The sequence below is a fragment of the Piliocolobus tephrosceles genome, chromosome 21 (genome assembly GCF_002776525.5).
Source record: "Piliocolobus tephrosceles isolate RC106 chromosome 21, ASM277652v3, whole genome shotgun sequence".
In the NCBI taxonomy this organism is placed as follows: Eukaryota; Metazoa; Chordata; class Mammalia; order Primates; family Cercopithecidae; genus Piliocolobus; species Piliocolobus tephrosceles.
The window spans coordinates 20,591,099-20,616,122 of NC_045454.1; the positions used below are offsets into that span (position 1 = coordinate 20,591,099).

Here is a 25,024-nt window from a genome sequence, read left to right on the forward strand (position 1 = left end):
TCACCCAGGTTGGAGTTCAGTGGTGTGATCTTGTTTCACTGCAACCTCCACCTCCCAGGTTCAAGCAATCCTTATGCCTCAGCCTCCCAAGTACCTGGAACTACAGGCACACGCCACCATGCCTGGCTAATTTTTGTATTTTTAATAGAGATGGGGTTTCACCACGTTGGCTAGGCTCCTGGCCTCAAGTGATTCACCCACCTTGGCCTCCAAAAGTGCTGAAATTACAGGCGTGAGCCACTGTGCCTGGCAGCAAATATTCTTATTCAACAAGGAATTAATGTCAGTCAAACTTTGCCTATATTCATTTAAATGAATGTCTTTCTCCATTACAGGGTCTCTGTTGTTGAGTAAGGTATGGATCATGGCTAAAAGTTTTTCTATAAATAATAAAAATGAAGCTTGAAAAGATAATGGTGATGGGTAACATTCACTAAGCATTTATTATGTGATAGGCACAATTATAGAATCCACACAATAAGGCTCTTAGGTATTCTGATTCTACCCACATTATCATAGGTATGTTACAGATGCATATAAAAAGATCTAGAAGAATAAGTAAATTGGTTAACAATGGAAAGGAACTGGGGCCAGGAATGCTGCTGAAAGGAAAGGCCGGCTTTATCTGTAATGTAAAAATCTTTTATATGCAAAAGCAATTGACATATTGTCTCTGAAATGAATAAATAAATAATGCAGACACACTGAAAAGGGGCCATCAAGGTAAGTGTTTGTAATGGCAAAATTTTTAATATTTGACAAAATTGGGGTTTGATAAAGACAGGTGAATACTATAAAGCCAATAAAATGGTAACAACATATTTACAGACAAAAAATACTAAGGGCTGGTTGTAGTATAGCATAATCACGCCTTGTTTCCAAAACAATGAGAGAGATAGTATTAAAGGATTTGCTCCAAAAGTTTGACAGTGATTATCTGTGATTGGTAAGATTACAGGTAACCATATCCTTTTTTTCTTCTTATCTACATTATGATGAGGGAAAGCTGTTTTGCAGAATGGAGAGTATAATTTTATAAAAGGAAAGTAAACAATCTTCTAAAACAAAAGATACAGGTATTAAAGGATACTTAAAAGTAACAGTTATTCACCATAAACAAGATGAAACATAGATACATATACGCAAATTTAAAAAACAAACACTGGGCCAGGCGCGGTGGCTCATGCCTGTAATTCCAGCACTTTGGGACGCTGAGGCCGATGGATCACGAGGTCAAGAGATTGAGACAATCCTGGCCAACATGGTGAAACCCCGTCTCTAATGAAAATACAAAAAATTAGCCGGGCGTGGTGGCGGGCACCTGTAGCCCCAGCTACTCGGCAGGCTGAGGAAGGAGAATCACTTGAACCCGGGAGGTGGAGGTTGCAGTGAACCGAGATTGTACTCCAGCCTGGCAAACGAATGAGACTGTGTCTCAAAAAAAAAAAAAAAAAAAGAAAAGAAAAAAACCCCACCGACCCTGACCTGATATCCAATCTTTATGTGAATACAAATGTATCTTACCATCAAATAGTCGATAAAAAACACTATGAAATGGACAAGGTTATTGAATAAATGGTGTTAGGACGATAATCAGGAAAGAAGAAAAGGATAAATTTAGACTTGCAATAAATAACTTTTAGATGAATCAGTAATTCTCTATAATACAAAGAAAAAGATCATTGAAAAAATATAGTAGTGTTAACCCAGAAATGAGTTTTGCAATGTTTAAAATAGAGGCAAAATACAATAAATGATTTTTTTTCATTTTTAATATTCACAAGTAAGAATTTTCCAAAGTAATGAAGGAATGAATATAGATAAGGATCTTCAAATATTTATTTTATTTGGGGTGACTTTTTTCCTGTATAAATTTTCTTAGACTGACTAACCTATGAAGCATAAGTAAGGCATTTGTACCTTAGTTCTATTTGTAGAGATTTTCACCACTATGAATTTTCTTATGTCATATGTTTAGAGTCCTTCCTTCAGCACATAATTTCAATTTATAGTCTCCAATTCACAGAGTTTCTTACCATTATGACTTTTCTTATGTTGCTGAAACTCTGAACCCCTCCCATAAGCCTTCCCACAGTTCTTACATTCATAAGCTTTCTCACCTGTATGAATTCTCTGATGCTGAGTAAGGCTTGAGCCACTACAAAAAGCCTTCCCACACTCCCTACATTCATAGGGTTTCTCACCAGTGTGTATTCTCTGGTGCCGATTAAGAGCTGAACCACTACTAAAGGACTTTCCACATTCTTTACATTCATAGGGTCTTTCACCAGTATGGATTAACTGGTGTTGGATAAGTTTTGAGCCACTACCAAAGGCCTTCCCACATTCCTTACATTCATAGGGTTTCTCACCAGTATGAATTCTGTGATGTTGAGTAAGGTCTGAACCACTACTAAAGGTCTTCCCGCATTCCTTACATTCGTAAGGTTTCTCACCAGTATGCATTCTTTGATGCTGAATAAGTTTTGAACCACTTCTAAAGGCTTTCTCACACTCTTTACACTCATACGGTTTCTCACCAGTGTGAATTCTCTGATGTTGAGTGAGATCTGAGCCACTATTAAAAGCCTTCCCACATTCCTTACACACATAAGGTTTCTCGCCAGTATGAATTCTTTGATGTCGTGTAAGGGCTGATCCAAAACTAAAGGCCTTCCCACATTCATTACATATGTATGGTTTCTCACCGGTATGAATTCTCTGATGCCGAGTAAGGGCTGAACCACTGCTAAAGGCCATTCCACATGCTTTGCACTCATAAGGTTTCTCACCAGTATGAATCCGCCGATGCTGAGTAAGGTTTGAACCACTGCCAAAGGCTTTACCACAATCTATACATTCATAAGGTTTCTCACCTGTGTGAATTCTGTGATGCCGAGTGAGGGCTGATTCAAAACTAAAGGACTTCCCACATTCCTTACACTCATAAGGCTTTTCACCACTGTGAATGATCTGATGTCGAATAAGGCCTGATCCAAAACTAAAGGCTTTCCCACATTCCTTACATTCATAGGGTTTCTCACCAGTATGAATTCTCTGATGGTGAGTAAGGTTTGAGCCACTACCAAAGGCCTTCCCACATTCTTTACATTCAAAAGGCTTCTCACCAGTGTGAATTCTTTGATGATAAGCAAGGTTTGCACCACTACCAAAGGCCTTGCCACATTCTTTGCATTCATAAGGTTTCTCACCAGTATGAATTCGCTGATGTCGAATAAGGACCGATACAAAACTAAAATCCTTCCCACATTCCTTACATTCAAGGAGTTTCTCATCAGTATGAATTCTCTGATGTTGGATACTGAAAGTGGGCATGTCTTCAGGAGTAAATATCATTTCACTGAAATGTCCTTCCTGAGATCCCTGTTTTCTCTCAAACTGGCTTTTACATTCCCAATCACCTCTGAAACTTGAACACTCAATGCTGTGTTTTGTAAGGTTTTCCATTATCTCCCATCAGGATGATTCTATTCCATAAATATCCTTTTTCAGAAATAATTTCTTGGTCTCAACTTTGATTCATAGTCTGAAAGAAAATATAAAAGCAAACATTCACTTTTTTGTGTTCTGGGAGAGATTAAATGTTTATAATAGATACGAAAGACAACCACAATTTAATTTTCATAAAAAATTGAGTTGCTTATACAGTTCTCACACCATGACTGGGGCAATTTGACAAACAGATTAGGGAAGCAGAGAAAATGAGTAAAACTCAGACTAGAAAGTGAAGGAGGTATTCAGGAAACAGATTATTTTTAAACAGTAGTTTAAAGTTCCCTGCAGACTTTGAAAGCTTGGTAATTATACAGATGTCTTGGCCCTGTCTTAATTTCTTAAGAAATGAATCTAGTGTTATAAACATTTATAAATGAGGGTAATTCTCATATTATCAGGGTTGTTTGGAGCACTACATTTTTCCTGGGGTGGAAAATCTGGGATGATTCAGTAATAAACATAATTTGCAGATAAACTCATGGAGACAGAAAAGAAAAATAATCCACAGACAGCAGTTTCTGAATAAAGACTAATGTGCTAAATGAGTATGTAATGAACTATGGAGAGGGAAGATTCATCTGTGGTTAGAATGTGGTTTGTTATGGTTGAGTTTGCCTCCAAATTCTATAACATTGAGAGAAGGAGGAGCTCAGTAAGGGCTACAATAGAGGAACAGAATCTAGTTTTAACCTGAGAGGAAAGGGAAGACAAGACAGGAGGCAATGTGATACTACTAGAAGATTGCAAGAAAGATGAAGATATATAAAGATGAAGATACATAAATATCCTGAACCTCATCTTTGATGATTATGGAATGATTCTGATCACACCTAATCTACTTATATTCTTGCATAAAGTAACTGTGCAGTGCTTATTATTTTGGGAGATTTATTTGCCACAAAAGTAGAGACTAGGAAAGGGAATGGATTTAAAAATACTATCTAAGGCCCTGAGTTAATACCTCAAACCCCAAAAAGTGAAAACATTCCAGCATCAATCTCTTTCTACAATTCACATAACAATCCTGTTTACAGCAGGTCTAAATATGTCTTGAAATTGTTCTTCCAATCTCCAACTGGCTAATCCAAATCAAAATTACCTTTTGCTTGGACACTAAAGCAGCATTTCTTCTAGCTTCCTGCATTTCCAGTTTTGCACCCTTAGCACCCAGAGTGATATTTAGCGTGGAACTGTTCTGCTTAAAATGAACTTGCTCGTAAAAGTTCCTCAGTGATCTGCCAGTCTCTACAACCTAATATCCCTCTCTGCACCCCCTCCCACCCAACAATAAGCTGTAGCCACAGTGGCCTTCATAGTTCTTCAAATGCACAAAACTGTACCCACCCATCCCCATCATGATTTCATCTGCCTGAAATGGCCCCCTATATCCACTGCCCCTACTCCTGGCCTTGCAAGTTTCTGGCAATGGTTTAGATCTCTGCTAAACGATATATCTTTAAAATATTTCCTGCATGTTCAGTCTTAATTATGCACACTCTATCATCATTTCTCAGAGCTGTTTTTTCCTCTTTTGTTTGTGTTTTGTTTTGATAATGGGTAATTTACACATCCATTCCCTACAGTTAAATTTTTCATATTTGTTTGAATGCTTGTTTAATCTCTGCTACAATAGAGCCAAGCTTCATGGAGACAACGATAATATCTGTTAATTTAATCAACTTGAACTCTGGTACATGAAAAAAAACTAAATGCATTTATTGAATAGCTAATATAATAAATTATTTTCAAAATGTATTATCCTTACAAATAAACATATAAAAACTAGATTTCTCGAGACATAGGACATAATTTCTTTGAAAAAGGGCAGTGGATCACATGCAGTTATCCCTGTACCCTTTCCAAAACCTCACTAAAAGGAATGAAAAGGAATTTGTAAAAAGGAACAAACCCACCACATAAAAGGAAATTAAAGAGGAAGCTGCAACAACAAAACATTTTAAGTTAATTAATTAATTAATTTATTTATTTTGAGATGGAGTTTCGCTCTTGTTTCCCAGGCTGGAATGCAATGGCGTGATCTCGGCTCCCACTGCAACCTCTGCCTCCCGGGTTCAAGTGATTCTCCTGCCTCAGCCTCCTGAGTACCTGGGATTACAGGCATGTGCCACCATGCCTGGCTAATTTTATATTTTAGTAGAGACAGGGTTTCTCCATGTTGGTCAGGCTGGTCTTGAGCTCCTGACCTCAGCCTCCCAAAGTGCTGGGATTACAGGTGTGAGCCACCATGCCTGGCTCCTTTTTTTTTTTTTTTTTTGACGGAGTTTCACTCATGTCACCCAGGCTAGAGTGCAATGGCGCAATCTCAGCTCACTGCAACCTCTGCCTCCCAGGTTCAAGTGATTCTCCTGCCTCAGCCTCCCAAATAGCTGGGATTGCAGGCGCCCACCACTATGCCTGGCTGATTTTTGTATTTTTAGAGGTGGGGTTTCACCATATTGGCCAGGCTGGTCTCAAACTCTTGACCTCCAGTGATCCACCTGCCTCAGCCCCACAAAGTGCTGGCGATGACAGGTATGAGCCACCATGCCCAGCCAACATTTTAAGTTGAAAGTGTAAGATGAATGATGACCAACCAAAAAGATATAATCTTAACTAGAAGGAAAGCCGACATATAGTTACACATTTTTGTGTGTAAAAAAGTGTATGATTTATGCTGTAGAACCCCAGAAAAACTTAAGAAGTGGAGGGAACTAAGTACCCATAAAAGTCTAACAATCAACATACAAAAATTTAGCATACAGCTTCTTAGAGCCCACTCTAAATTACAAATAGATCACCACCTCATGAAGATATGTGTACCCACCCACATGTTCAAAGCAGTATTATTCACAATAGCCAAGACGTGAAAATAACCTATGTGTCCACTAATGAACAGATGAAGAAATTATGATACCTATAAATGAGTATTATTCACCATTGAAAATGAAAGAGATCCTGCCATTTGCCAAAACAGACATGAAACTGGAGGACATTATGCTATGTGAAATAAGGGAGACAGAGGAAGAGAAATACTGCATGATCTCACTTATATGTAGAATGTAAAAAAAAAAGTACAGAAATAGCATACAAAATGGTAGTTACCAGGGACTGTCAGGGAAAAAGTGGGGAGATGCAGGTCAAAGGATACAAAGTTTCAGACATGTAGAATGAATAAGTCTAGAGATCCAATGTACAACATGAGGACTATAGTTAATGACATTGTATTGTATTTGAGATTTTTGATAAGAGAGCAGATTTTTAGGTGCTCTTGCCACACACACATAAAAAGTGTAACTATGTGAGATGATGAACATGTTAATTTGCTTGACTACAGTCACCATTTCATAATATGTATCAAAACCTCATGTTGTATAACTTAAATATATACAAAAACAACATAAACAAAAAATAGGCAAATATTAGATATTTGAGAAAAGCCTGTAAGATAAAAGACAGTAAACAAAGCAACCAAAGGAATTCAGAAGACAGACTATATAGGAGAACAAAGAAAACCTCAAGTCACAATGTATAGTCTCATAGGATGTGAGAAGCTACTCCACATGATACAAGAATAGAATAATATGAAAGAAATATTAAGTGAAAAAAGTATTCATAGAAAATGAAAATATAAAGTGGGAATAAAAATAAATCATTCAAAAATAAATAAAATATCTTTAAAACCCATACAAAAAAGATACAGAAATGCAAAATAGGAAAATATGGGAGGTCAAGCAACAAAGTCCACCATCTGCTGAGAAGAAATCATTTTTAGAAGTTTGCTAAGAATCTATAAAGTGTGCTAGAAGAAATGGAGGAACCCGAAAATCACCATTTTAAAATCATCAATAGGATAAAAGAGTCAGGCAAGGATCCTCAATGGATTCTAAAATTGGATAATGAATTGCGCTGGGGAAAAGGATATTCACTTGATCTCACAGTATCACTCTACAGATTATTTATTAATTATAAAGGGAAAAACATATACCTGTATAATAGAAAGATTTGGTACTCACCACCTTAATCTTAAGTGGTAAAACTTGATGCCTTAGTCTACTTGTGTTGCTATGAAGGCATATCTAAGGGAGGGTAACTTATAAAGGAAAGAGGTTTATTTGGCTCCCAGTTCTGCAGGTTGTACAAGATGCATGGCACCAACGTCTTCTTCTGATGAAGGTTTTAGGCTGCTTCCACTAGTAGAAGGCAAAGAGGAGCTGGGATGTGCAGAGATTATGTGGAGAAAGAGGAAGCAAAAGAGAGGGTCGAGGGAGGTGCTAGGTTCTTTTTAACAACCAGCTCTTGTGGGAACTAATAAGAGCAAGAACTCACTCACCCACTGACCCCCAGGGAGGGCATTAATCTATTCATCAGGGATCCACCCCCATAACAGAAACTCCTGCCATTAGGCCCCACCAACACTGCGGGGAAATTTTCAACATAAGATTCGGAGGGGACAAACATCCAAACTATAGCACTTGGAATCAATAGTAGCGGAGCAACCTGACAATATGTTCCTCCTAATGTAATACAATAAAAGATGTACCATCATACCACCTATGTGGTATGCTTGCCAAATATATTCACCTGAATCTAAGCTTCCTATACATGAGAAAGCCATGAGGCAAATAAAGGTTATGGGACATTCTATAAAATAATTGTCCTGGATTCTTAAAAAAATTCAATGTCATATAAAGCAGGGCCAGGCATGGTGGCTCATGCCTGTAATCCCAGCACGTTGGGAGGCCGAGGTGGGGAGATCACCTGAGGTCAGGAGTTCGAGACCAGCCTGACCAACATGGAGAAATCCCATTTCTACTAAAAATACAAAATTAGCCGGCTGTGGTACTGCATGTCTGTAATCCCAGCTACTCAGGGGGCTGGGACAGGAGAATCACTTGAACCCAGGAGGCGGAGGTTGTGGTAAGACAAGATCGTACCATTGCACTCTAGCCTGGGCAACAAGAGTGAAACTCTGTCTCAAAAAAACACTGAACAATTCATGTCATATAAAACAAAAAATGAGAGACTGTCCCAGAATAAAAGAGACTAAAGAGATCCAATGACAGAACCAATATATAAATCTTGACTGGATCCTAGATCACGAAAACACACACCCAAGTAAAACAAACAAACAAATAAACAAAGAAACACAATAGCAGCTAAATAAAGAGTTTGAAAACCACTGGAGCTGTCTAAACATAAAATGCTTAAGAATATTAGTAAGTCCATTTTAATTTTCTTAGGTTGGAGATATATTGTAAATACTAAGGAGATATATGTTAAAATTATTAATGGTAAAATGTGAAGATGTCCCCAACATATTTTCAAATGACTCAGAAAAAAATGTGTATGTATGTGTATTAATAAAGATAAAGGAAATGTGGCAAAATGGCAACAACTGAAAAATTTGGGTGATGGATGATAGAGTCCGAATGCTTGTGTACTTCCAACCCCCAAATGAAATGCTGAACTTTAGGTATCAATGTAATGGGGTAAGGAGGTACAGCCTTTGGGAGGTGATTAGGTCATGAGGGCAGAGCCTTCATGAATGTAATTAGTGTCCTTATAAAAGAGGATCCAGAGGACTGCCTTTCCCTTTCTACCATGTGAGGACAGAGAGAAGGTGCCAACTATGAAGCAGAAAGCAGGTCCTTACCAGACACTGAATCTGCTAACATCTTGATCATGTACTTTCCAGCGTTCACAACTGTGAGAAATCAGTTTCTTTTGTTCATGAGATAACTAGTTTATGGTATTTTGTTACAGTGGCCCAAACAGAGGAAGAAAATGGGTATTCAGAATTCACTGGAATAGTCTTTTTTTTTTCTCTCTGTTTGAAATTTTTCAAAGGAAACAGAAAATACAGATTGTTCTAAAAAGTAGCATTAAGGGAAACTTCCCAGACCTGAAAGACATGAGTCTCTCCATATTTAATGGGCCCACTTGGTATGTAGCATTAAAAAACATGATTTACATTTAGATATATTTTTATTAGGTTCTAGGACACTGGAAACAAAGAAAATACCCTAAAAGGCTCCAAAATGCAAAGACAGGGTATAAACCAAAGACCAGGAATGAAAATGGCTTTGGAGTTGTAAATAATACTATAAGACAGAAATCATAACTTTAAAATTCTGAGGAAAAATATTTGTAATGTAGAATTCCATGCCCTGCCAAAGAATCAATATAGTGGTTGAAAAATATACTAGAACTCACAAAATTCAATTCTCATTCATCGTTTCTCACATGCCACCAATATCAAGAAGAAGAACCAAACCAAGAAACAGGAAGGCAAGGAATCCAAGAAACAACTCAACACAGAAGGGCAGTGAATTTAAGAAGACAGAATTCTAGAGTAATAGTGGTACAAGCAGTCAGTAGAGAAAAAAAGGATCATAGAAGAGATGTTTCTAAACCTAAGAAGCTGACAGAACATACCGGGAAGAGACTTATTTTCCAGTAGATTTTGAATATAAATTAGTGATAAATATATGGACAAAAAGGTAATATTAATTACATGGAAAACAAAGTTGTGTAACAATATAAGTGTGATTCACAGCTCACTTATGAATAAAATCTGTTAAAAATATGCAAGCCACAGAATGGGCGATGATATTTACAAAATATTTAACTGTCAAAGAACTACCATGTAAAATATAAGATCTTTCTCAAATCATTAATAAAAAGCTAAATGGGCTGGGTGCGGTGGCTCAAGTCTGTAATCCCAGCACTTTGGGAGGCCAAAGCGGGCAGCTCACTTGAGGTCAGGAGTTCAAAACTAGCCTGGCCCACATGGTGAAACCCCATCTCTACTAAAAATACAAAACCGTTAGCCAGGCATGGTGGTGTGCCAGGTGTGGTGGTGTGTGCCTGTAATCCCAGCTACTTGGGATACTGAGGCAGGAGAACTACTTGAACCCAGGAGGTGGAGCTTGCAATGAGCCGAGATCAAGCCACTGAACTCCAGCCTGGGCAACACAGCAAGACTCAGTCTCAAACAAAACAAAACAAACAAACAAACAAAAAAAGCTAAATGATCCAAGAGAAAAGAAACCACTAAATAAATAGGAAGACATTGTCATTTTCACTCCCGGTCTTGTTTGTGCCCTGTGTAATAATTTGTCAGGTCTTTGTCCTAGGGTTCCTAGCACAGAGCTAGACATGTCTTTGTTATGGATCACACCTGAGTTTATGCTAATGTGGTAACTCATGGTGGACCCCTGAGTAGCTTCGGAATTGGGGCAGTCATCGAAAATACTTTTAGTTAGCCCAATCTCTGAGGAAGAAAGTGGGGCTGGAGACTGGGTTCAATCATGTGGCCAATGATTAATCAATCATGCCTACATAATGAAATTCCACCCCAAAGTTCAGTGGAGCTTCCTTGTTGAACATATCAATGTGTTTGGAGGGTGACACACCTGCTTTCACCAGGAAAGGGCATAGAAACTGTGTATAGATCCCTTTCAGACCTTTCTCTATGTGTCTCTTTACTGGGCTGTTCCTAACTTGTATCCTTATCTTTCATAATAAAACTATAATTTAAAGTATAGTGCATTCCTGAATTCTGTGAGTTGCAGTAAATTACTAAATGAAGGGGGGAGGGGGAGGGAGTCATGGGAACTTACTGGAATTGTAGCTAGTTGGCCTAAAGTAAGGGCAGATTTACTGGGGACTATATGCTAAAACCTATGGAATCTGACACTAACTCTGGGTAGCTAGTACCAGAACTGAATTGCAGTACATCAGTTGGAGATGCAACAGATTAAAATCCCATGTTCGTAGATTGGAAGACTTAACATGAAGATGGCAATACTCACTAAAATAATCTGCAGATTCAATGCAATCTCTATTAACACTTCAGTGGCCTTTGAAATGAAAAGCCAGGCCGGGCACGGTGGCTCACGCCTGTAATCCCAGCACTTTGGGAAAACGAGACGGGTGGATCACAAGGTCAGGAGTTCGAGACTAGCTTGGCCAACATGGTGAAACCCTGTCTCTACTAAAAGTAAAAAAATTGGCCGGGCACGGTGGCTCAAGCCTGTAATCCCAGCACTTTGGGAGGCTGAGACGGGCGGATCACGAGGTCAGGAGATCAAGACCATCCTGGCTAACCCAGTGAAACACCGTCTTTACTAAAACATACAAAAAACTAGCTGGGCAAGGTGGCGGGCGCCTGTAGTCCCAGCTACACGGGAGGCTGAGGCAGGAGAATGGCGTAAACCCGAGAGGCAGAGCTTGCAGTGAGCTGACATCCGGCCACTGCACTCCAGCCTGGGCGACAGAGCGAGACTCCATCTCAAAAAAAAAAAAAAAAAAAAAAAAATTAGCTGGGCATGGTGGCACGTGCCTGTAATCCCAGCTACTCAGGAGCCTGAGGCAGGATAATTGTTGGAACCCAGGAAGCGGAGGTTGCAGTGATCCGAGATTTTGCCACTGCACTCCAGCCTGGGCGACACAGCAAGACTCCGTTTCAAAAAAGAGAAAAAATGAAAAGCCACTCCTCAAATCCATATGGAACTGCAATGCGTGCCCAAAATCCATATGGAACTGCAATGTATATTGAAAATGAAAAAGTAGGACTCACTTCTTCCAATTGTAACACTTACTACTACAAAGCTACAGTAATCCATAGGACTGGCATAAGAACAGAATTGTAAACTAATGGAATAAAACTGAAAAACCAGAAATAAACCCAAACATCTATGACTAATAAATTTCCCAGAAGGACAGTAAGTCCACTGCATGGAGAAAGAAATGTCTCTTCAACAAATGGTATTGGGACAATGGGATAAACACATGCAAATATAAAATGTGAGCTTGAGATGGATCAACAACCTAAACAGAAGTGCTAAATCATAAAACTCTTTCAAAAAAACAGGATTTCTAATTCTTCATGACCTCAGATTTCGCAGTTAATTCTTAGATTTGACACCTAAAGCACAAGCAATGAAAGAAAGGATACATCCATTTAAATTCATCCAAGTTAAAAGTCTGTGCTTCAAACGGGTACAGGGTATTTCTACGGGCAGATGAAAAAGGTTTAAAACTAGAGAGAATCGATAGTTACACAATATTATGAATACAGCAAATACCACTGACGTTATACTAAATACCACTGAATTATGCGCTTTAAAACAGTTAAGTGTATCTCATGTGAATTTTGCCTAAATGAACAAATCTTGGGGAAAAAATGGGAAAAGGAGACAAAAGATAATGCAAATGAAAAGATGTTCTGTTTCATTAGAAGTCATGGTCATGCAAATTAACCATAATTAGATATTACTAAGTATATTAGGTAGGTAAAAAGTATCACTATTCCAAATGTTGGTAAAGATGTGGCAAAAATGTGGCAAAGGCGGCGGCAAATATACACTGTTGGAAGTAGACTACTTTTTCATACAACCACTTTGAAAGAATTTGGTTATCTAGGCTAACATGTATATTCCCTATTACCCAGCAATTCCACTCCTAGGTAAAACATCCACTAGAATGTTCATAACAGTTTTATTAAGAGTAAAATGCTGGAAACCACCAATTATCCACATAAAAAATATGTTGGACAAAATACACTGTGATACAGTCACAAAGGTTATGAAATAATAGTGGAGATCAACAAGATATATCTAAACTATTCAACATGGGCCAGGTGCAGGGGCTCACGCCTGTAACCCTAGCACTTTGTAAGGCCGAGGCGAGTGGATCGTTTGAGGTCAGGAGTTCGAAACCAGCCTGGCCAACATAGTGAAACCCCGTCTCTACTAAAAAATACAAAAAATTAGCTAGGCATGGTGGTGCATGCCTGTAATCCCAGCTACTTGGGAGGCTGAGGCAGGAGAATCACTTGAATCGGGAGGTGGAGGTTGCAGTGAGATGAGATTGTGCCACCACACTCCGGCATGGGCGACAAAGTGAGGCTCTGTCTCAAAACAAAACAAAACTTAAAAAGGACACATATATTGTGATTCAATTTATATAAGTTTAAAAGCAGGCAAAGCTGTATAATATCCTTTAGGGAGTTATACAAAGTTGGCAAAAAATTATAAGAGCAGAGAATGATTTTTACAAAATCTACTTAATAGTTACACTTGAGTGGAGAGAGAGTGAAAGAGATGAATTTGGTTTGGGCAGGCAGAGGGCTTTGTGGTACTAGCGATGTTGTATTTTTCTAATCTTCATGGTGGTTATATGGGTATTATCACTTAACCTAAAAAGATTTTATGTATCTGAATATATAAAATACTTCAGGAAAAAACTCAAACTTTGAGGGGAAAAGAAGAAAAAAGAAACAGAAAGAACATGTTTCAATTCATCTGAAGAAAGTAGTCTAATAGCCATGATACCAAATAAGACAAAATACTAAATATGAAAAGAGAATAACTTGGGGCTAATATAACTTATGAATACACACACACACACACACGCTAAATAAAACTCTAGCAATCTGAATACAATAATTAAAAAAGCAAACTTTATGAATAAGTTGATTTTATCCAAGGAAAACAAGGTTGCTTCAACATTAAAAAAGCGCTTAATTATATTAACAGATTAGAGAGAAAAATGCACATTTGTCTACGACAATCAGAGAATTTGATAAAACCCAACATCCAGTTACTGTAAGAAGAAACACAAAACTTGAACAAGCTATGAGTAGAAGGTAATTTCCTCATTCTGGTGAACAATACCTACAAAAACCAGGAAGGGACACATCAAATATGTGCATGTCCATACAGGTTGTAGTAAATAAAACATGTAAGTACTAGAAAGCAAGAAACAAAACTGATGTTTGCAGATCTTATGATTGCCTATATGGAAAAATTCAAAAGATATAATCATCCATCCATTTAAAAAAGTATTATACAAAAAGTAGCTGCGTGTGCTGACACGTGTCTATAGTCCCAGCTACTCAGGAGACTGAGGCAGGAGAATCACGTGAACCTGGGAGGTGGAGGTTGCAGTGAGCCGAGATCGAACTACTACACTCCAGCATGTGTGACAGAGTGAGACTCTGTCTCTATAAATAAATAAATAATATTTTGAAAAGTATTATATCCGTATCTCATGTCATACCTAAACAGCAAAATCAGTCCTAGATAAATGACTTACATTTTTAAAAATGAACTTTAAATTCTTAAAAGACTATGTGCCAGTTGTCAATGTATTGCCCCTAAGTTCCAAATTCACCCTTTATTCACCATTTTTTCACTCTGCAAAAGTAGACCTGGGCTATAGAAATATTTTTCCTTGCCAGAACAATGTTAAGCTTTACCAGTAGTGGACGTCTGAAAGACACTGCAGGAGGAAGGGGCATTCCCTTCTGGTTCTGGTGTGCTTGCCTGGCAGGTGGCTCCAGCATCCAGGTCCACCTCCTGCAGCACATTCAGTTTCCCCAGCACCCAGTTCCTGCAGCATGAGTGACTTTACCAGGCTTCCTCAGTCAAGCAGCTTCTCTAGCTCTCGGCTCTTAAAGTACAAAGTGGCCAGCAGCACCCAGTAGCCTCATCTGAAAGTTTCGTAGCAAATGCTTCTGGTAAGACAACCAAGTCTGCCCCACAGGATGGATTACTGGCAAATTCTAGAGGACAGATTTCCAGCAAGTTCCGCAGCAGGAACAGGACATGGCTAAGGCAAGTGAGGCGCTTATGGCACAAAACTTGAGGCATTCGCGCTCAGATGCCAACCTTGCACGTATAACCCTGACGATGACTGTCTTAAGAATGAGGAACCCAGAATGCAAAATTTGAGGCATTCTGTCTCAGTGTCATGCAAGTGTAGCTACATCTGACGGTGAATGCTTCTCACTGTCTCACTTGCCTCATCTTAATCCCAGCCCTTTATCACAGCAATTACTGTCATTCAGTAAGTCACAGATGTGCACTCTCCAACAAGGCCTAGATGTTAGCCCTGGGAGGGCTTCTTCCTTGGACTCTCTACCATTAGTAGTGGCTGCTCTTATTATTATTTAAAAAAAATTTTTTAGAGACAAAGTCTCACTCTGTCACCCAGGCTGGAGTCACCCAGGTACCCAGGCACAATCACAGCTCACTGCAGCCTCAAACTCCTAGGCTGAAGCCATTCTCCCTCCTCAGCCTCCCAAGTAGCTAGGAATACAGGCACATGCACCACACCTAGCTAATTGGCTGTTTTATTTTTCTTTTTGTAGAGACAGGATCTGGTCTGAAACTCCTGGCTTTCAGCTATCTTCCCACCTCAGCCTCCCCAAGTGTTGGGATTACAGATGTGAGGTATCGTGCCCAATCAATGGCTGCTCTTTATGGCTATAATTCCCATGGTTTTTTGAGTTTCCTTTACTTCTTACTGGTCAATCCTTTGTTACTCTAGTTCCATGATAGTTAATAATTTTTTATATTAAACTTTTCTAGTTCAAATTACTGTGTGTTTTCTGTTCCTTGATTAGATATTGACCGCAACAGAATTGGTACCTGATGTGGTTCCAGGTGAAAGGCCTGTAAAGACGGAACTTTGGGATTAGTTTGGTCACGCCTTTTAGTACCTTTTTGCTAATCCTTTGGGATTGACTGCAGTGCAGAGTTCCGTGCCAATGGGATTTGGGTTGGTAGAAATTCATGGCATGCAGTAACGTTACAATTAATTGGGCCATGGTTGATTGGAATGCAGTGTCAATTAAAGCACATGCCTTGGGAGCTAAATAGTTGCTGTACTTGACCATTATGGCAGTAATGATATAAGGACTGCGGTGTGGGATGGATTAACTTACGTTAACTTAAATGCATAAAGAGAAGCTGATAAGCTCAGGTTTATTAACTCTCAGTTCAAGTCACAAAATGAGAATGAAAGCATTTTCATAAAAATCCTAAAAGAATCTCCCCTTGGCCAGGCACGGTGGCTCAAGCCTGCAATCCCAGCACTTTGGGAGGCCGAGATGGGCAGATCACGAGGTCAGGAGATCGAGACCATCCTGGCTAATACGGTGAAACCCTGTCTCTACTAAAAAATACAAAAAAAAAAATTAGTCGGGTGAGGTGGTGGGCGCCTGTAGTCCCAGCTACTCGGGAGGCTGAGGCAGGAGAATGGTGTAAATCCGGGAGGCGGAGCTTGCAGTGAGCTGAGATCCGGCTACTGCACTCCAGCCTGGGCGACAGAGCGAGACTCCGTCTCAAAAAAAAAAAAAAAAGGCTCCATCTCAAAAAAAACAACAACAAAAAAAAGAATCTCCCCTTTCTTGTAGCCATAGGGCTGACATTGCTGAAAAACACACAATTGCTCAGCTTGCTGAATTATGATGAATGTTGAATTCACAGTCTTGTCAAATTTTTCATGTGAAAGAAGACTGGCAAAGAATGGGATCCTGAAATTTGGAGTTGAGACATATGGATAGGACCCAGATGAAACTGGCAATCTTGAACTCCTAAGTCACTGTGGTGACCTCTCTTACTAGTGGAAATAACTTGCAATCCAGCATTTGAGAAATTAGTTTTCCTCTGGCTGAAAACCCTAAGATAACATAACCTGGAGTAGTGCAAAGGGCATGCTCATGCTCTGTAAGATCTACCAGAAATGTTCTGTCTGCTGAGACAGTATTTAGGAATGAGCCTGGAACATCTTCTCATTCCAGAAAGTAAGGAAATGCTCAATCCTCATTATAGATCTAAAATGAGGGTCCAATCTCAGCATAACCCAGGGAGACAGGTATATAGTATGACCCAGGGAGACAGGTATATAGTATGACCCAAGAGTAAATAACTCACTGTATTAGTTTGCTAGGGCTGCCATAATAAAATACCACAGACTGGATGGCTTAAATAACAGAAATTTGTTTGTTCACAGTTATGGACATTAGTCCAAGATTATGCTGATTGTAGGTTTGGTTTCTTCTGAGGCCTCTCGCCTTGGCTTGCAGATGGTCTGTTTCTTGCTATGCACTCACATGGTCTTTCCTCTGTGTCTATCCTTGGCATCTCTCTGTGTGTCCAAATTTCCTCCCTTATAAAGATAGGAGTCAGGTCGAATGAGTGCTCACCTTAATGGCCTCATTTTAACTGAATTATCTCTTTAAAGACCCTGTTTCCAAATACATTCACATTCTAAGGCACTGGGATTTATGCTTTCAACATATGAATTTTGGAAGGGACACAGTTGAGCCCAATAATATCACCAAAACATGGGTTGTGGGAGGAGCACAGTGATGATGCTATAACTTTATGCATAGTTTTAACTTTTTTTTTTTTTTTTTTTTTGAGACTGGGTCTCACTCTGTCGTGCAGGTTGGAATGCAGTGGCATGATCTTGGCTCACTGCAACCTCCGCCTCCCGGGTTCAAGTGATTCTCCTGCTTTAGCCTCCCAAATAGCCGGGATTACAGGTGTGCACCACCACTCCTGGCTAATTACTGTATTTTTTGGTAGAGATGGGGTTTCCCTGTGTTGTCCAGGCTGGTCTTGAACTCCTGGCCTCAAGTGATCCACCTGCCTCAGCCTCCCAAAGTGCTGGGATTACAGGTGTGAGCCACCGCACCCAGCTAGTTTTAACTTTTGGAAGCATGCTAATATTTTTACATACTCATACAATCAAGTCACCAAGAATAGAGTAACAAAAAAGGCCAAATGGTAGGAACAAACTTAAATGTATTTCAAATGAATAACAAAAGCAAACTTAATGGGGGAAAAAACCAAATCCAAGTAAATTAGAACACAATACTTTGACTATGTACTCCCAGTCTAAAGATAAAGAGAAGTTGGCCATGTGCGGTGGTTCATGCCTGTAATCCCAGCACTTTGGGAGGTCAAGGTGGGTGGATTGCTTGAGGTCAGGAGTTAAAGACCAGCTTGACCAACATGGCGAAACCCCGTCTCTACTAAAAATACAAAAATTAGCCAGGTGTGGTCGTGGGCGCCTGTAATCCCAGCTACTCGGGAAGCTGAGGCAGGAGAATCGCTGCAACAGGGAGGCGGAGGTGGCAGTGAGCTGAGGTCATGCCACTGCACTGCAGCCTGGACGACAGAGCGAGACACTGTCTCAAAAAAAATAAAAAAGGCCAGGCATGGTGGCTCATGCCTGTAATCCCAGCACTTTCAGAGGCGGAGGCAGGTGGACTGCAAGGTCAAGAGATCAAGACCATCCTGGACAACATGCTGAAAACCCGTCTCTACTAAAACTACAAAATATTAGCTTGGCATGGTGATACATGCCTGTAGCCCCAGCTACTCAGAAGGCTGAGGCAAGAGGATCGCTTGAACCCAGGAGGCAGAGGTTGCAGTGAGCCAAGATTGTGCCACTGCACTTCAGCCTGGAGAAACAGCAAGACTCCATCTCAAAAAAAATAAATAAATAAAAATAAAAAGATAAAGAGAACTATAAGCAAATACTGAACCCTACTTAGTATGTTTGATTTTTACCATAGTAGAGGTTAGCATTCTCACATTCTGTATTTATAAATTCTAGACTTGAACAAATTCGTAAATATAATGAGGATAATAGAAGCCAGGTTTCTAAGTACTACAGAAGGAAGATAAAAATATGGAACACATTGTGACAAGAATGAACACTGCAGTTCCATCATCTAGATCTTGGTTTCCAAATATTCACATTCCAAGGAACCAGAGCTCTTTAGAGAAACGATTCATTCCAGGCTGGAGCTAAGACAGTATTTAGGAACGAGCCTGGAACATCTTGTCATTCCAGGAAGTAAGGAAATGCTCAAATAATAATGAAGACAAGTCAAAGGAACACAGAAGCCAGCTGGAATGCATTCCTGCTGGCCAAATCTGGGACAATTTGAGTATAAAAATAAATAACAGATTATAACCCATTGAGGAAAGTAAACATCTATGAATTCATATTGACATAAACAAATGAATAAGTAGGAGAGAAGGGAAAGCTCTTCTTTATAGCAGAATGCCAACTAATTAATACAGACAAAATAATGGCGATAGAAATCAAACAAAAAAAACCCCTGCCATTATTACTATTACATCTTACTAATAACAGACCCAGGAATAATTATCAATTATCAATGGGTGGATGTTAAACTAGTGGGGAAAAGTTTGGTGACCAGTTATTTACACAGTTACAAAGTATATCTCCACAGATTATCTATTAATTACAAATAGACAACTGTCAGTATTACAGTGGAGAAACATGGTAGATATCCCCTTAACAAATTATCAAAGTTAACAGCTCCAGAAATGGAGTAAGTCAACATCATGAATCTCCGGAGATGATGCAGCAAGAAGGATACGATATTACCCTTATGGTATTCCTGCCACAAAATTCATAGCCTGAATGTAAGCATGATGAACCATAAGATAAACCCAAATTAAGGGACTTTTTACAAAATAACTGGCTTCTCCTCTTCAAAAATGCCAAGATAATGAAAGACAAAGAGAGAGCAACTCTTCCAGATTAAAGAAGACTAGAGAGACATAATTAATAAATTTAAAGTATGATTTTAAAGTGGATCCTGGGTAGATGAGGGGAGAGGGTAGCGTGGTTTGTTATAAAGAACATTACTGGGATGAGTCAAAAATTTTAAATATGAATTAGAGTATCATATAAATGTTAAAATTTTAATAACTGTACTGTGGGTTATGTAAGAGAATATTCTTGTTGTTCGGAAATAAAGGGGCAAAATATCTGCAACTTAGTCTTAAACAGTACAGATAAAATGTTTGTGGAGTGTGTGTGTGTGTGTGTGTGTGTAGAGACAGAGGGAGAGGGAGAGAGAAGAAAACAATTTCACATGAGAATGATAAAGCAAATAGGCAAAAGGTAACAACTGGTGAATGTGAGTAACTGCTATGCAGGAATACTTTATGCTACTCTTGTAACTTCTATAAGTCTCAAATTTAATAAAAATTTTAAAGTTAACAAAACATATTCCTAAATAATTCTCATGTTAAATATGAAACTAAATGGAAACACAAATAGCCTAAAAATGAGGTAAACAAGAGCAAGATACATATCAAAAACTAGATATCAAGAAATTACCAGATAAAAAGTAATTGACAGAAGTAAATGCCTGTATAAAAATAATATAAAACAGATTTGAATTCAATATTACAACAAAAGAATCTCAACATTAAAAAAAGCAAAAGAACTTTGAAAATAAAAGTTTTTGTGAAGTGAAGATAAAAATAAAACATAAAAGGCTGGGTATGGTGCCTCACGCCTGTAATCCCAGCACTTTGGGAGGCCGAGGCAGGAGGATCACTTGAGGTCAGGAGTTCAAGACCAGCCTGGCCAACAAGGCAAAACCCCATTTCTCCTGAAAATACAAATATTAGGTGGGTGTGGCAGTGTGTGCCTGTAATCTCAGCTACTCCAGAGGCTGAGGCAGGAGAATCACTTGAAACTGGGAGGCAGAGGCTGCAGTGAGCTGAGATCTTGCCACTGCACTCCTATACTCCAGCCTGAGCAACTCACTCTGTTAAAAAAAAAAAAAAAACACGCAAAAAGATCTACAATTTACAAAACCCAAAGCTTTTGAAAGTGTTTTTTTTTTTAAAGACTGCTGATTAAATGTGGTATGTGTATGTACCACATACTTTAGGTTTTCTCTCCCTCAAGACACCACTAAGATGACCAGTGTATTTTCACACAATAAATTGCTAGCAAGTGCACAGGTATGGCAGATATTGTTGACTGCCTCCGCCAAAACTACTCCTTCCACTACTTTCTTAATACATGACTTTGATTTTTCTTCCACAGTTACTGTGCTTAGCTCCATAAAACGAATCATGACTGTCTAACTGAGTGATTCTCATTCGTGAGTGTACATTAGAATCACTTGGGTGGCTTTTTATTTTTATTTTTATTTTTTGAGACAGCATCTTACTCTGTCGCCTAGGCTGGAGTGCACTGGTGCGTTTTGGCTCCCTGCAACCTCTACCTCCTAGGTTTAAGGGGTCTCCTGCCTCAGCCTCCCAAGTAGTTGGGACTACAGGTGCCCACCACCACACCCAGCTAATTTTTGTATTTTTGGTAGAGACAGGGTTTCACCATGTTGGCCAGGCTGGTCTCGAACTCCTGACCTCAGGTGATCCGCCCGCCTTCCTCCCAAAGCGCTGGGATTACGGGTGTGAGCCACTACACCCAGCCTCTTGGGTAGTTTTTTATATATTCCAAAGTTTGAACCCACTCCGCATCAAATGAAATTTTAATGTTTTTCTATCAGCTTCTGTGCATTGAAGTCATCAGTTCTCAACTGTGGCGGCGCATTAGAGTCATCTGGTGTCCTTTTACAAATTGGGGTTGGCTAGTCCAAGTGCAAGTGGTGTTTACAACTAATTGATCACAACCAGTTACAGATTTCTTTGTTCCTTCTTCATTCCCACTGCTTTGCTTGATTAGTCATAAAACGATAATGAGAAAAATGGTGATGCTCAGGCCATACCCCAGACCAATTAAATCAGAATTGCTGAGAGTGGGACCAGAGGTTAGCAACCAAGGTTAAGAATAGCTAGCTTAGGGCCGGGCGCGGTGGCTCAAGCCTGTAATCCCAGCACTTTGGGAGGCCGAGACGGGCGGATCACGAGGTCAGGAGATCGAGACCATCCTGGCTAACACGGTGAAACCCTGTCTCTACTAAAATACAAAAAATTAGCCGGGCGTGTTGGCGGGCGCCTGTAGTCCCAGCTGCTCGGGAGGCTGAGGCAGGAGAATGGCGTGAACCCGGGAGGCAGAGCTTGCAGTGAGCTGAGATCAGGCCACTGCATTCCAGCCTGGGCGACAGAGCGAGACTCCGTCCCTCAAAAAAAAAAAAAAAAAAAAAAGAATAGCTAGCTTAGGCCAGACGTGGCTCATGCCTATAATCCCAGCCCTTTGGGAGGCCTAGGTGGGCGGATCACCTGAGGTCAGGAGTTGGAGACCTGCCTGGACAACATGGTGAAACCCCATCTCCATTAAATATACAAAAAAATTAGCTGGGCATTGTGCCAGGCGCCTGTAATCTCAGCTACTTGGGAGGCTGAGGAAGAACTGCTTGAACCCAGGAAGTGGAGGTTGCAGTGAGCCGAGATCGTGCCATTAAACTCCAGCCTGGGTGACAACAGCAAAACTAAGTCTCAAGCAAACAAACAAAAAAAGAATGAAATGAAATGAAATGAAATCTGAAATGAAATGAAATCATTATTTGTTCTAAGTGCTATTTTGTACCTTTTGCAGCAATAAGTGACCTAACTGGCAGTTAGAAAAGCTGATTCTGTTGGAGACAACTGAGTGTACTGTGAAGTGATCAAGCCAATTTGAAATTTAATTTGGAAGTATTTACTGACATTTAAAATACGTATACTCAGCTGGGCTCCCGCCTGTAATCCCAGCACTTTGGGAGGCCAAGGCGGGTGGATCACCTGGGGTCAGGAGTTTGGGACCAGCCTGACCAACATGGAGAAACCCTGTCTCTACTAAAAATACAAAATTAGCCGGATGTGGTGGCGCATGATTGTAATACCAGACACTCGGGACGCCAAGGCAGGAAAATTGCTTGAGCCCTGGAGGCGGAGGTTGTGGTGAGTCGAGATTGTGCCATTGCACTCCAGCCTGGGCAACAAGAACAAAACTCCATCTCAAAAATAAGTAAATAAAATAAAATAAAATAAAACAAAATAAAATACACATATGCTATTATTCCTATAATTTCACTTTTTAGTGAAATGTACATGTATGTACATATGTATGTACTTAAATGCATAGAATAAAGGTTAACAAAATGAAAAATTAATCAATAACAGTGGCTATGTTTGGGCAGATACCTGGGATTGGGGACTGTGGCTGCACAAGACTTGAGCCCCTCTATAATATATAAATTATTTTTATAAGAAAAATATATTCATTAATTATATATAGAATTATAATTTTACTGAAAAGGAAAAAAACAAGCACTAGCATTTGGCCAAAGTGATGGTTATTTATAAAGGCAATAATTTGTAAGCAAAGTATATTCAACAATAAAGACTTGGTGAACTAACTCTATGAGGCCATTACAATTCATGATAAAGATAAATGTTAACATGGACAGCTGTTTATATGTATTTTGGCATAATAAACACAGGTTACACAGATCAATAGCTACACAATGATCATATTAAAAAAAGAATTCTAAGTATTTGCTGTAACAATTTGATGGTAGCTACATCTAATTGACAGGATTATAGATGACCTTTGTTTTTTCTTTATCCTACTGTTTTCTAAATTTGTTGTAATAAGGAAACAAATTTAGAAATGAAAATAAAGAATACAGCAATCTTGTTTTTTTTTGTTTTTTTGGAGACAGAGTCTCATTCTGTCACCCAGGCTGGAGTGCAGTGGCACGATCTTGGCTCACTACAGCCTCTGCCTCCCGGGTTCCAGTGATTCTCCTGCCTCCCGAGTAGTTGGAATTACAGGTACCTGCCACCATGCCCTGGTTAATTTTTGTAGTTTTAGTAGAAATGGGATTTCACCATGTTGTCCAGGCTGGTCTGGAACTCCTGACCTCAGGTTATGCGCCTGCCTCGGCCTCCCAATGTTCTGGGATTACAGGCATGAGCCACTGGCCTGGCCAAATACAGCAATCTTAAGTGACACATTTGATCATGTATTCAAAGGTTTTTGAAAGAAAATGTAAACATGGTTCAGGAGGAAGCACAGAGACATAAATCAAAACTGAAAAAAATTCAAATATATAAATACAAACTATTTATAATATCATCAAGTAGGCAGTACAAAGTAAGGGAAAAGCAAGTAAGTTATCACTGAATAAATGATATGGGACTAAGACCAGGTATATGAGAAAAAATTGAATTTAGATCCCCAAATTAAAGCAAAACAAATTCAAAATGGATTGAAAAGTTATATATAAGAGAACTGAAAGTCAAAATCCTGTTCTAAATGATTTACAACGTAGGTAGGGAGCAAAACTTACATATAAGATATTCTGGGAAAAACCAAAGGCGTTTAGTTAAATGCTTTCTATTGTAATTGCTATAAAGGTCCCAAGAGTGAAAAGTAAACAAGGAAAATAACATTTACTCAACACCAGATGTGTATCAAGTATTGTGCACATAAATTATTTCAATCTTGAAAACACTGAGAGAAAATTATTATCTCTTCTTCACAGGTTAAACAACTCACAAGTGGTATGGGTGAAATCAGATGCCACATTTTTCTGATACTTAAGATCACGTTTTTTATGCCATATTACAGAGAGATAAGACCAATGTGGGTAAAATAATCTGAGATGATTTTTTTTCCAATGAAGACAATATGTGAACTAAAGAGTTGGTAAGAAAAGATGGCAAAGATGTAGAGGCAGAAATTACCTCACATAGCACAGCGGAGGTGAGGGGTGGGGAAGAGAAAAGGGTAGTTAAAAAAGAAACATGGGCCAGGTGCGGTGGCTCATGCCTGTAATCCCAGCACTTTGTGAGGCTGAGCTGGGTGGACCACCTGAGGTCAGGAGTTCGAGACCACCCTGACCAACATGGAGAATCCCTGTCTCTATTAAAACTACAAAATTAGTCAGGCATGGTGGTGTATGCCTGTAATCCCAGCTACT

The 25,024-nt window shown here is 39.3% G+C and overlaps 1 protein-coding gene across 4 annotated transcripts in view; it reads right to left on the reverse strand.

The window, feature by feature from the left end:
* Positions 1-1,450: 1,450 nt before the first annotated feature.
* Positions 1,451-25,024, reverse strand: part of ZNF345 (zinc finger protein 345) — a 30,682-nt gene continuing 7,108 nt past the window's right edge. For all 4 annotated transcript variants that reach the window (XM_023229238.3, XM_023229239.3, XM_023229236.1 and 1 more), the window contains one exon: positions 1,451-3,547. In XM_023229238.3, coding sequence (XP_023085006.1) covers positions 2,002-3,468 — 1,467 coding nt within the window. In that variant the 5' untranslated portion in view covers positions 3,469-3,547 and the 3' untranslated portion in view covers positions 1,451-2,001. The remainder of the gene's footprint in view (positions 3,548-25,024) is intronic.